The following is a 14,277-nucleotide window of genomic DNA, read 5'->3' on the forward strand; positions in this document are numbered from 1 at the left end:
AGTATAATCGAGTGTCCAGAGTCCCTCCATCTTTTAATTTTTAACTCCACTTTATGTAGTTTGGGCCTCGTCTTCAGACTATAATGGCAGCTGTAGGTTTTCTTCTCTGTAGCAAAATGACTGCGAGGTCAGTTTTAAACCTGACATCCTCATGCTCTCTCCATCTGAAAGCAGATAGCTGCTGTGTACCTTCCTGTGAGTTAGGAGGATGATCGGCTCATCAGACTGCATCCTTGGCACTAGACAGAGATTCAGTTCTATCCATACCAAATAGAGCTGTGAATGGGGGCAGAGTGATTTTTCCAAAATGTATTTGCAGACTTTTCCAAGAAGGGAGAAAAGATAGTAGACAATAAATCATAGATGTTTACTAAAATTTTCAGTGATATTACCACTTATCTTTTATTTAAAGCACATTTACTTATGGTCTATGAGGACTAGCGTGGAGTTTGTGCATGTATCTGTTTAAAATAGTTCTTTGAGTGATTTTGTTGCACATCTGTGGTGAAGAACCGATGATAGTATGATATCACTTAATTTTTGTATGTTGAAATAAAAAAGTTCTTAAGTTACGTGAGATATGTTTCTGCCTCCAGAGGTCACTATTTCTTTAACAAGCAGTGTGTGTGTGTGTGAGAGAGAGAGTGTGTATGTGTGTGCATACACACATGTGCATGCGTGTGCTTATTCATCTCCAACTCTTTGGGACCCCCACCAGGCTCCAGGGTCCTCTGTCCATCAAGTTATGCGAAATATGTTTCTGCCTCCAGAGGGCACTATTTCTTTAACAAGCAGAGTGTGTGTGTGTGTGTGTGTGTGTGTGTGTGTGTGTGCATATACACATGTGTGTGCGTGTTCTTTAACAAGCAGAGTGTGTGTGTGTGTGCGCGCATATACACATGTGTGTGCGTGTGCTCATCCAGAAGGCACTATTTCTTTAACAGGCAGAGTGTGTGTGTGTGTGTGTGCGCGCATATACACATGTGTGTGCGTGTGCTCATTCATGTACAACTCTTAGAGCATATATACCTGTGTGTGCATATGCTCATGGGACCCCTGCCGGGCTCCTCTATCAGTGAAATTTCCCAGGCAAGAGTACTGGAGTAGGTTGTCATTTCCTACTCCAGGGAATCCTCCTGAGCCAGGGATCATACCTATTCTCTTAACACCTCCTGCATTGGCAGGCAGATTCTTTACTACTGCGCTACCTGGGAAGCCCCTTAAGAAGCAAAGAAGAAATTAGTTGCTTTGTTTATAAGCTGATTCATTTAAAATTTAATTCAGGAGTTAGTTGATGTGTTCTTGACTTTCTAATCAGATCATAAGGATTGAGAGTGTTTGGTTTCAACTGTAGTACTACTCTCTAGGAAGTCCAAACTGATTTTCCTAACAATCTCATAAGTGATAATTAGTGGTCATTTTTTAAGAAATATCTTACCAAATAATTCAGTGTATTCTAGTGTATAAATACAAAAAAAGATATAATGAAATCTTTTTATGTGCTTCTTTCCTTCTATTTTTTTTTTTTAAGCCTTTACTGAATTTGTAACAATACTGCTGCTGTTTTATGTTTTGGTTTTTTGGCCAGAGGCATGTGGAATCTTAATTCCCCAACCATGTATTGAACCCAGGCCTCTGCTTGGGGAGCTCAGAGTCTTAATCACTGGACCACCAGGGAAGTCCCTCAGCCTGCTTTGTTTTATTCCTCTGATAAAAGTGAAAATGCTTTTTGCTCAGTTGTGTCCAACTCTTCACAGCCCGGTGGACTGTACAACCTGCCAAGCTCCTCTGTGCATGGAGTTCTCCAGGCAAGAATACTGGGGTGGATAGCCATTCCCTTCTTCAGGGGATCTTCCCAACCCAGGGACTGAACCTCGGTAGCACTAATAATGTTTTGTAATATTGGTTCTCTTCCTGAATTGTGAGATCCTTGGGGGTGAAAGATGTCTCAGTGTCTTTATACTGCTTTAATTCATAGGACATGATATAAATGATACATTAGGTTAAGTTGTATTCAAATGTATGTGATTGATAATGGTGAGTGATACTTAGGTCTTCTCTTAGTCAAGATATGAATTTAAATAAGTATTAGATTTGTGTGTGTGTGTGTGTGTGTGTGTGTGTGTGTGTGTGTGTGTGTGTGTATGTGTGTGTGTTTGTTTTGCTTTTTGGCCATGATGCTTGGCTGGTGGGATATTAGTTCCCTGACCAGAAATTGAACCTGCGTCCTCAGCAGTGAAAGCATGGAGTCCCAACCATTGGACCACCAGGGAATTTCCAATAAGTATTAGTTTTGCCAGAAATATCCATTCCATTGTAGTCAGAGAACATACCTTGTATGATATTAGTCTTTTAAAGCCCCAGTCCTAGCTTTTTGGCACCGGGGATTGTTTTCATGGAAGACAGCTTTTCCATAGGTGGGGATGGGGTGAAGTGGGAGGTGGATGATTTTTAGGTTCACAGCTGTTCACTTCCTGCTAGATGGCCTGGTTGGGGAACTTTGCTTTAAAGATTTGTTTTATGACCTAACATTTGTTCTGTTCTGGATAGTGTCCCATGTTCATTTGAGACTAATGCATGGTCTGCTAATGTTGAATGTTCAATAGATGTCTGTTAGGCCTAGTTGGTTTATATTGTTGATCAAATCTTCTTTGTCTTCTGCCTGCTCAGATTTGCTGTTGAACTCCTGTAGTGATTTTTTTTTGTTTGTTTCATTTATTGTATTTTTCAACTACAGAATTTCTCTTAGGTTCTTTATTTTCAAGTAGTTTTTATCCCTTTATAGTTAATTTTGTCAGGTATTGTTCTCATATGTTCCTTTAGTTCTTTGATTATTTTAAAGAGCTGATTTAAAACCTTTGTCTTATAAGTCCAATGTCTCATACTTTCTCGTTTCTCTGTGCAACTTGCAAATGAAAACTGGACATTTAAAATAATGTAACATGGATGGATCTAGAGATTGTCATACTGAGTGATGTAAGTCAGACACAGATAAATACCATATGATATCGTTTATATGTGAAACCTTAAAAGTGGGTACAAATGAACTTATTTACGAAACAGAAGTAGAATCACAGGTGTGGAAAACAAACTTACGGTTACCAGGGGCTAAGTGGGGAAGAGAGAAACTGGGAGATTGAGACTGACATATTGATTGAGGTTGACAGATGCACACTACAATAGATAACTAACTGGAACCTACTCTGTGGCGCAGGGAGCTCTACTCAGTACTCTGTAATGGCCTATATGGGAAAAGAATCTTAAAAAAGAGGGACTATGTATGTATAACTGATTCACTTTGCTGTACATCTGAAACTAACACAACATTGTAAATCAATTATATGCCAGTAAAAATTTAAAATAAAGTTGTATTGTAGTGTGACAATTCTGATAATCAGATTCTCCTTTCTCCCCAAGGTTTGTTGTTTCTTCCTGGTAGGTGGTTGGTTGTTTCATGACTTTTCTGAATTAATTCTGTAAAGTCTGTATTTTTTGTCATCTGTCGCCACTGAAGTCTCTGCTTAGTTAGCTTAGTGACCAGCTAATGATTGGACACAGATTTCCATAAAAATCTGGAACCAATCAGTCTCCCAGTCTTTTTGAGGGACTGTCTGTATTTATTGGGGCACGCCTTCAGCAATCAGGCATTTGATACCTCTGCGTTAACCTTCACATCCTTCTTGCACACAACTTCAGGGTCAGCTGTAAATGAGAGGTTAGAGCTTTCTCAGGTCTTTCCGGAGTATGTTCACAGCCCTACACATGTACATAGTCTTCTAGATTCCCAGGAATATGTCAGAGCTTTTCAAAGCCATCTATGGATATTTCATTCCCCAGTTTTTCCTTTTAAGCTTTTTGGTTCGCTTATTATGTACCCTAGTTGTTATCTACCACCTAAAGTGCCTGTGATGTTACACAATTGCCTCTAATTGTTTTTAACAAATGCCCCCAGGAAAAAGGCTTTTTGCTCCTGACAATCCTGTTTTTAGGTCATGTAAAGACATCTCTGCAAGTGAGATCTTCCAGGGAATTACCATCTAGATCAAATAATGATAATTCTCTGGGAATATGGCTTTAAAGGAGTGCCAACTCATTCTGCCCCCACTGTGTTGGCTGAGAGGCCAACACAGATTTGTACCACAGTTGTTGGATATTGATTTTCAAGGATACTGTGAACCTGGAGCTAGGGAGGAAAAGTGGAAATGGGGCATTAAAACATCACAGAGCTTATTTCCATACCAAGGTTCAGCAGTTTTTCTTTTTTCTTTTTTTAATTAAAAAAAAAATTTTATTTTATTTATTTATTTATTTGTTACTTCCTTTAGTTCTTGTCTTTTTTTTTTTTCCATTTATTTTTGTTAGTTGGAGGCTAATTACTTCACAACATTGCTGTGGGTTTTGTCATACATTGACATGAATCAGCCATGGAGTTACATGCACTCCCCATCCCGATCCCCCCTCCCACCTCCCTCTCCACCCGATTCCTCTGGGACTTCCCAGTGCACCAGGCCCGAGCACTTGTCTCATGCATCCCACCTGGGCTGGTGATCTGTTTCACCACAGATAATATACATGCTGTTCTCTCGTAACACCCCACCCTCGCCTTCTCCCACAGAGTCCAAAAGTCTGTTCTGTACATCTGTGTCTCTTTTTCTGTTTTGCATATAGGGTTATCATTACCATCTTTCTAAATTCCATATATATGTGTTAGTATGCTGTAATGATCTTTATCTCTCTGGCTTACTTCACTCTGTATAATGGGCTCCAGTTTCATCCATCTCATTAGAACTGATTCAAATAAATTCTTTTTAATGGCTGAGTAATATTCCATGGTGTATATGTACCACAGCTTCCTTATCCATTCATCTGCTGATGGGCATCTAGGTTGCTTCCATGTCCTGGCTATTATAAACAGTGCTGTGATGAACATTGGGGTGCACGTGTCTCTTTCAGATCTGGTTTCCTCGGTGTGTATGCCCAGAAGTGGTATTGCTGAGTCATATGGCAATTCTATTTCCAGTTTTTTAAGAAATCTCCACACTGTTTTCCATAGTGACTGTACTAGTTTACATTCCCACCAGCAGTGTAAGAGGGTTCCCTTTTCTCCACACCCTCTCCAGCATTTATTGCTTGTAGACTTTTGGATAGCAGCCATCCTAGCAGTTTTTCATAAGTAGATGCTGCTTGAATTGGTATAGGTTTTGAATTAATTTCCAGACGTCTGGAAAAATGGATCTTTGACAATTTTTGCTAGTTTTCTTGTTGCTTTAATGGATCAGAAAATGTTTGAGTATTCTTACTCTGCTCTTTTTTGTCACTCCATTTCTTTTATCTTCTTTTGAGAAGTTAACTGTTTTGGGAGCAGTAGGGAGGGGGAGCTCTTCTCCTCAAAACACCAATAATGATTTCATTTCTTATGTGATAGTCCAACTTAATTTCCCTACGTGAGTCAGTGGATAGAAGTCATTTGCATTCTTGACAACTTTTGTTTTCCGTTTCTGTTTCTCCCAAGGGTCTTAGAGCTGTGAGAACAGTTCAAAATTGATAACTAATAAGTTATCCTACCAAACAAAGACAAAAAACGCAAAGGTGAGGTTGGGGAAAAGAAGTGATGTCAAATAGAGTATTTTCAACCAGAAATTCTACAGTTTTGTTGGATTTTGAATAAATGTTTAAAATGTTAAACCAAAGAAATATAAAAAATAAAATTTGGAATTTTAAGAAAACTTGTTTCTTTTACCTGATTCTGTAACTTGTTTTTTACTTTTTGTTTTGTTGTGTCTGGTCAGGATGCCCGACATGCAGCAGAGGGAGAAATATATACCAAGCTTAATCAAAAAATTGATGAATTTGTTCAGCTTGCTGATTATGACTGGACAATGTCTGAGCCAGATGGAAGAGCTAGTGGTTATTTAATGGATCTTATTAATTTTTTGAGAAGCATCTTTCAAGTGTTTACTCATTTGCCTGTAAGTATAAAAAATTTCAAAAAATTATTATAATTTTGCTTACTCATATATATTTAGAATTCAGTTTTAGTTGGAGGCTTACTTGTTTAAACCACGTCCTAGCTTGAATATTTCCTTTTCTGTAAACCAATTTGTGAAAAATGTTAATTTAGCTATTGTTTTTATTGAGTTAAAATTGGTACATGACATCATATAAATTTCAGGTGTATAACATTATAAATTGGTATTTGTGAACATTACAGTGACCACTATCATAAATCTAGTTACCATCTACTTCACCCTCCCCCAGCTCCTAATCCTCTGGTAACCACTAGTCTATTCTGTGTATCTATGAGTTTGTTTTTGTCTTGTTTGATTCTACATGAAAGTGAAATCCTATGTTATTTGTCTTTCTCAGTCTGACTTATTTCACTTAGCATAATACCCTCCTGGTCCATCCATGTTGTCGCAAATGGCAAGATTTCCTTCCCTTTTTTATAACTATATAGCATTCTCTTGTATATGCACATATATATATGGCACATTTTCATTATCCATTCATGGACACTTAGGTTTTTCTCATATCTTGGCTATTGTAAATTATGCTTCAGTGATCATAGTGGTGTATATACTTTCAAATTAGTAATTTTCCTTTTTTTCAAAAAAATATTCACAGCTGAAACAGCTAGATCATATGGCAGTACTACTCTTAATTTTTTGAGGACTCTCCATATTGTTTTCCATAGTGGTTACACCAGTTTACATTCTCACCAACAGCATATGAGGGTTCCCTTTTCTCCACATTCTCTCCAATACTTATTAGTTCTGGTTTGTTTTTTTTTTAAATAATAGCCATTCTAACAGATGCGAGGTGATACCTCATTGAAGTTTTGATTTGCATTTTCCTCATGGTTAGTGATGTTGAACATCTTTTCATGTGCCTGCTGGCCATTTGCATGGCCAGCAAAATGGCTTTAGAAAAATGGCTCTTCAGATCTTCTGCCCAGTCTTTGAGTTGTTTGGTTTTTTATTGTTGAATTATGTGAGTTCATTATACAGCTTGGATATTAACTGCTATTGTATATGATTTGCAAAAATCTCTTCCTGTTTGGTGGGTTGCTTTTTCATTTGTTGATGGTTTCCTTCACCATGCAGAAAATGTTTTTTAGTTTCATGGAGTCCCATTTGTTTATTTTTGCTTTCGTTTCTCTCACCTTTGGAGTCAGATCTAAAAAAACATGGCTAAGACCAATGTCAGGGAGGTTACCTCCTATGTTTACTTATAGGAACTTTATAATTTCAAGTCTTTTTAAAGTTTTTTTATTTATATATTTTTGGTTGTGCTGAGTCTTTGTTGCTGCTCATTGGCTTTCTCTAGCTGCCGAGAGTGGAGGCTACTCTTCCTTGTGGTACGCAGGCTTCTCATTGAGGTGGCTTCTCTTGTTGTGGAGCATAGGCTCTAGGCACTCAGGCTTTAGTAGTTGCGACACACGGGCTCAGTAGTTGTGGCTCATGGGATCTAGAGTGTGGGCTCAGTAGTCGTGGTGTACGGGCTGTAGTTGCTCTGTGGCATTTGGAATCTTCCCACTAGAGATCAAACCTGTGTCCCCTGTATTGGCAGACAGACTCCCATCCACTGTACCACTAGGGAAGTCCAGTTTCAAGTTTTTAAGTGATTTGAGTTAATTTTTATGTATAGTATATGATAGTGGTCTGGTTTCATATTTTTGTGTGTGGCTGCCCAGTTTTCCCAACCCTGTTTATTGAAGAGCTTCTCCTTTCCCCATTGTATGTTCTTGGCTTCTTTGCTGTAAATTAGTTGTCCATGTATGTGTGGGTTTATTCCTGGACTCTCTGTTTTGTTCCACCGTTCTGTGTGTCTATTTTTATACCAATGCCATGTTTTTATTAGCATGGCTTTGTAGTATAGTTTGAAATCAGGAATCATGATACCTCTTTAGTCAATTGTTTGAAATTTTAATTTGTTTTACTTTTTAAGCCGGATAACTTACAACTCACTTCCCACCAAAGCCAAAACAAACCCCCAAAACTGACAACATATTCTTAACTAGAAATAAACTCTGATAGCAGTTTTCATGAAACTACTTCAATATGATCAGTGACTTTTCTTTTAGAAAAGGCCAAGAAATTATTGGATATTTGTAGACCAGAGACTAAAAGTGAAATAGGAGCATTGCTCCATCCTATTATGTAGTCATGAACATTTACATCTGGAATAATCTGTTGATGAAATGTTTCTTAGGAAGATATGACAGGGACATCTGAGTGTGAGTAGGCTGAAACACTGGATTCTTCCTGTGAGGGATGCAAAGGGAATTCCCTGGTAATCCAGTGGTTAAGAGTCCAGGCTTTCACTGCCAGGGGCCCCAGTTCAATTACTGGTTGAGGAACTAAGATCCCACAAGACTAGTGGCACTACCAAAGGAAGAGAAAGAAAGGCAAGACCAAACAGAATATGGTGGGATGCACATTTTCTCACTAGGTGTACTCTAAACTAACAGAGCTAGTGTTAAAATGTGAATGGAGTAGTTTTGTATAAAAGAAATAGGGGGAAATTTTGACCTTTTTAATATCATAATAAGATATAGGTGCACACAAAAAAGTTAAATCTGAAGCCTACCCAACTGCGTCTAACCATCTCCTTGTTTAAAATGAAAAGAAAAAAAAGATGTTATTCTCCCCATCTCTTTCCCTATCAAAGGGTCAGTTAGAATATTTGAAGGAATTGCTTAAAAATAGAAGAACTTCTTAAAGAGATTTTTGTAGTGGATCTGTGCCAAAGAGCTTTTAGAAGCTTTTCCAGGGTTGATACTATATTCCTCACTATTGTTCTTGAGTTGAAAAAGGGAACCTGTGTATTATATACATAATTTTAGTACCACCTCCCTAGTAGCTCAGTTGGTAAAGGATCTGCCTGCAATGTGGAAGACCCGGGTTCAATCCCTGAGTCAGGAACATCCCCTGGGGAAGGGAATGGCATCCCACTCCAGTATTCTTGCCTGGCGAATCCCGTGGACAGAGGAGCCTGGTGGGCTATACAGTATATGAGGTCACAAAGAGTCGGACACGACTGAGCAACTAAACAGCGTTACAGCAATTTCAAAAAAGTGTGCATTAAATAATTATTGAATTAATTTAAATTCACCTTGTCAGTATATATCTCTGTCCTTCCAGCCAAATCCAGTTCTCACAAGTAAATACATTGCTCATGTGTGCACATATACACAGATATACATCATGTATCTGTGTTGCAATGTGTGCTTCACAGGTTGACATGAGATGATGGGTAAGGATTTTGTGCCTAGCTCAGATAAGATTAAGAGAGATTATATATTAGAAAGGTTTGGGGTAAATGCCTTACCTCACGTGGCTGACACCTAGAGGGAAATCCTGCTTTTTCATAGGACATACTCTGCTGACATTTAGAATGACAGACTTCTGTCACTCACCTGATCTATTACAATATTTTGTATAGTTTTAGGTGAGTGTGTGCCATTTTGGATTTTTATGTCATCTAACATGGGTTTTTCTGCAAGGAAAGTTCACTTTTATAAAATGTAGGCCAACAAATTCAACAACAGGAATATATAGGACATGAGAAAATAAGCAAATTATGTTTTATAGTTAGGAAAAGAAAAAATGGTACTAATAACAGTATATTCTTATTCAAGGGATGAACTGAAAGCATAATTCTGAAGCAAAAATATTAAGTTGTTGACTATGGTAAATTCTAGCAAGATTGATTATTATGGCTGAGTATATTAATTCTCTGAAATGCTGAAATTGTATAAGATATTCAGTTTGTGTTCTTTCAAGCAAAGAACAGTGTTATTAAATGCATTATTTTTCTAAGCAATATATGGCGATGTATAAGCTACCATTTTAATTTAATTGGTTTAAGCTAAAAATAATTCCTAATCTTCAGGTTACCTTTGGATCCAGATAGAGAGAGGGCCCAGTTTTGGACTCTTTCAAACTAAAAGAATCTTCAGAAGGTATTTGTTCATCACAATCAGTCAGTCCCAAGTCAACCAGCTTAGGTAGAATTAGTTATCCATGAAAAATTATGTGGGGGAGCTGGCTCTGGCTCCATGATTCTTGATTTTGACAGGGTTAATTAACAGTGCCATGAGTTAGAGTCAATGGGAACTGTGAAACCAAGGATCACTCTTTCAAATAGTGCAAGTATTGTCCAGTATTGCAAGTAATTGGACAGACAAGTAGATCCTGTAGGATAAAGATGACTGTCTCGCCCCATTCCTAAAATGTACCTAACACTGTCAGTTTAAAAGCTCCATTCTTAACTTCACTGCATATTTACTTTTTGTCAGTCCCTATGATTGTTGCAAAAGATTATTTTCCCCATCAAAGAGAGTCATGACTTGTAGTTGCTGACCTCATTGCCTAGTAAAGGTTTCATTGGTTCTAGAAAAGTTATAATCCACCTGATAGGATTTTGTTCTCTCCTCACAGGGTATGAGAGCAATAGAACTTAGTGGATGATAATGGTTTTGGTGGAGCCCAGAGAAAGAACTTTATTGTTTTTCTCTTTTCTACTACACTGTGGTTGTGGTAGGAAGCTGCAGAATTTGGAAGGTCACCAATAATGTCTACTTTAAATGCCTCCAGTCTCTATGGTTGAATGGGTGAGAGAACTGGTATATTACTTTCCTCACCTGTTTCTCTTAAGAGTCAGCCAGCAAGCCTATGCAGAGGACAAAAAGTAAAGAGTTGCCTTGCTTCCATGTTAGGAAGCATTTCCCCGTGCTGTAGCAGAGAAGCCAGGCTCTCTGCTGGCCACAGGAATTAACAGTAACTTAAAAAGCAGTATTTATAATAATGACAGGTATTTCCCCACACCCAGAATGTTAAACTGCCCTGTCAAATATATTATCTGTCTTCAGGAAACTTACCATTTAATGACTCAGAGTTAAGCCCACTTACATGTTACTATTCTTAGGGACCAGAGTGATGAAGGGAAGAGAGCACAGGGTGGTCTTTAGAATTAGAACGACTTATATTTAAACCTGAGATTTTTAACTTCCTGGCTGTGGAATCCTGGCAAGTAGCTTAACTTCTCTGAACTCCTTTACTTCTGCAAAATAGACATAATCCATTTTTCCCATAGGACTTCAGTTCAGTTCCGTTCAGTTCAGTCGCTCAGTTGTGTCCAACTCTTTGCGACCCCATGAACTTCCCTGTCCATTACCAACTCCAGGAGCCCACCCAAACTCATGTCCTTTGAGTTAGTGATACAATCCAACCATCTCATCCTCTGTCGTCCCCTTCTCCTCCTGCCCTCAATCTTTCCCAGCATCAGGGTCTTTTCAAATGAGTCAGCTCTTCGCATCAGGTGGCCAAAGTATTGGAGTTTCAGCTTCAACACAGCCACCCATAGCACTATCAGAGGATGAAATAAAATCATGTGTAGAATAGTTGGCTGGCAGGGTGCTTGACATAAAATAGCCCCTATTAATAAATATTTTATCTTTCCTTCTCCTTTCTTCCTCTGTTGTTTTAAGGCCTTTTATAGTATTAGTTTTCAGTATCGTTACACTTTTTTTTTCTTGTATTTATGCCTATATTTTTGGCTTGTATTATTTAGTTTTGAGTTCTGTGCTTTTGCATTATATAACCATTTTTAAAACTTCTTCATTAATTATTAAAGATACTCACTATAAAGTATATTTATTTGAATCATTGTTACAGCTTGACTGCAGTGCTTACAGTGGTGGATGGTCAGATGCTGCCTAATGTCAGTGAAGTGTGATTATTGTATGATATGAATATTATTTTATCCTCAAATCAGTGCTCTTGAAATCAGCAATGTTTACTGTTTCAAATGTGTAAGTGAACTTTCTTGTTTCTGATAATTTTTTTCCTGACAGTTAAAAACTATTGCTCAGTATAGAAGAAAATAAAAAAAAAGTTATCTTGTGTTCTCTTTTAAAAGGAAAATTACTGTTAACATTTTGACATGTGTTCTGCAAGTCTTCTTTTTCTAATGCATTTGTAACACTTATTTTTAAGCCTAACTTATAAGCAAGCTTTGTGTTTTTTAAATAAGAATTTATATTAGCTAGAAAATTTGAAAACCATTCAATTTTGAATTTTAAAACCATTCATTGTTAAATTTTTTAAAGCATTCAGCACTCATTCACCACTTATAAGCCTATAAGTACAAGATATTGTTGAGCAGCTTGCAGTTATTTAGTAATTCATGACTGCCAAGTGGAACTCAGTAATCTTTTACTATGAATACAGTACCACCTAAAGACCCATCAGTGATCTACTGGAAACAATAGTTACCATTTCTTTCTTTCATATATGCTAGTGATGTGTTTGTTAAAATAAAAATGTTTTATTGATTTACAACCACTAAGGGATATGTGTAAATGATGAGCCTGGTGCCACTAACCTTTTAATTTGCACTTTTAATTTCCACAAATAGTTTAAAAAGCATTATGCTTTCTGTAAGTGAGAAATAAGGATATATATCCAGTGAACGAAGGTGCATGATTTAGATAAAAATGGATAGTGTCTAACTTTTAAAACCATACACTTAAGAATTTTTTTCTGGAGATGCCGTACTATATTGAAAATCCTGAGATTCACGGTCTAGGCCTGATTATTCCAATTAACCAACATTATGTAAGTTGACAAATCATTCAGACTCTGAATTAATTTGCTAATTAATATATTTTATTTCATAGAACTAAAAATGAAGGTTGTTTTTTAAAAAATGTTTTAAAAATAAAGGTTATTTTTAAACTTTGCTCCAGTTAATATGTATACATGGTAATAAGTCAGGTATCCCAGAAGACTTTGGGATGGAAAATAGCCTTCCTATCTCCCCTAACCCCAGACTACCATTTCACCATGTGTTTTCATTTCTTCTGGTGGTTATCTTAAAAAGAGAATGTCTTGTGAGTCCCTACTATGAAAGATAAGGCGCATGTATTCAATAGCGACTTCTCACTTCATCCTTTTTCTTCAGTTTGATGTTTTATTTCTTGTGTTTATCATTTCTTTATATAAAAGTTATACTCCTATTTTTTGTTCCTTTTCTTTAGTCAATATCTTAATTCACTTCTATGTAAGATAAAGACAGTAGCCTCCCTACCCTTCACTCTGTCAGTTCTTCATCTGATGTTTTCTGACTGCTGTAGAGGCCTCTGTCTCTGCTTTGTACCAGTTGCTCTCTAGAATTGCTGTATAGCTGTTTACTTGGGACTTTCTTTCTCTGATCCTCCAGAGTTGGAAACTGTTTCATGGATTTCAAGTGTTTTTAGTACTTCACTGGTTGGTTTTGCTAAACTGCCGCAGTAGCTTTCTCCTATTGAAGTCCTTGCATATCATGAAATACCTTCCCTGTCCTTGTGTTTGATTGATAGTTTAGTAATTCTAGGTTGAATAGTTTTTCTCTGACAATTTTTGTTGCATTCCTCCATTGTCTTTTGGCATCCAGGTTTTAGGATCTATTTTTTATTCTTTAATATTCTAAAATCTCATGATAATGTGTGGAGATGTAAGCTTCTATTTCATTTACTTAGCTCTTTATTCAATGGCCCCTTCCTGTCAAAGGGGAAGTTCAGCACAGGAAACGTCTCTTTTATTATTTTTTAGATCATTTTTTTCCCTCCACTTTTCTCTTCTCTCTTTCTTGGACTCTCATTAACTAGATGTTAGAGTTCCTAGACTGATCTTCTTTATCTTTTATCTTTTCCTTCATTTCCTGTCTCTTTTTTTGTTCTCTGTTTTGGGAGGATTTCTCAATTTTATTTTCATCCATCTAGAGAATATTTTACTAGTTATATTTTAATTTTTAAGGAATCACTCTGTTTTAAAAGTGTTCTTTTCTCATAGAATACTGTTCTCTCTTTTTAAAAAATGTATATATTATCTTTCAAATCTCCCTGAGGTATTAGAGGTTTTTTTCTTAATTAATTTAATTGACTGCGCGGCCTCTTTAGTTGCAGCATGTGGGATCTAGTTCCCTGACTAGGGATTGAACCTGGACCCCCTGAATTGGGAACACAGTGCCTTAGCCACTGGACCACCAGGGAAGTCCCTGGAGGGTTTTTTTAAAAGATATTTTCTGTTTCTTGAATTATCTATGTTACCCTTGAGTAGGTTTTTTCTTTCTTTGTTTTTCTCATTCTCTTTTAACAAAGAATGCCCGAAATGCTGATTTGCATTTACTCTGCTACTGTATAAATACCCTGTTTTTTGATAGATTTTTTTCCCCCCTTAGTTAGGAATCTGACTGGAAATTTTTTTAAATTTGGGAGACACTTTGCCTAGGATT

General features: G+C 37.0%; 1 protein-coding gene across 4 annotated transcripts in view; it reads left to right on the forward strand.

The window, feature by feature from the left end:
* Positions 1–14,277, forward strand: part of EXOC6 (exocyst complex component 6) — a 178,400-nt gene that overhangs the window by 95,885 nt on the left and 68,238 nt on the right. For all 4 annotated transcript variants that reach the window (XM_065922922.1, XM_065922926.1, XM_065922923.1 and 1 more), the window contains exon 18: positions 5,790–5,969. In XM_065922922.1, the coding sequence (XP_065778994.1) occupies positions 5,790–5,969 (180 nt within the window). The remainder of the gene's footprint in view (positions 1–5,789; positions 5,970–14,277) is intronic.

The sequence above is a fragment of the Muntiacus reevesi genome, chromosome 2, assembly GCF_963930625.1.
Source record: "Muntiacus reevesi chromosome 2, mMunRee1.1, whole genome shotgun sequence".
NCBI lineage: Eukaryota > Metazoa > Chordata > Mammalia > Artiodactyla > Cervidae > Muntiacus > Muntiacus reevesi.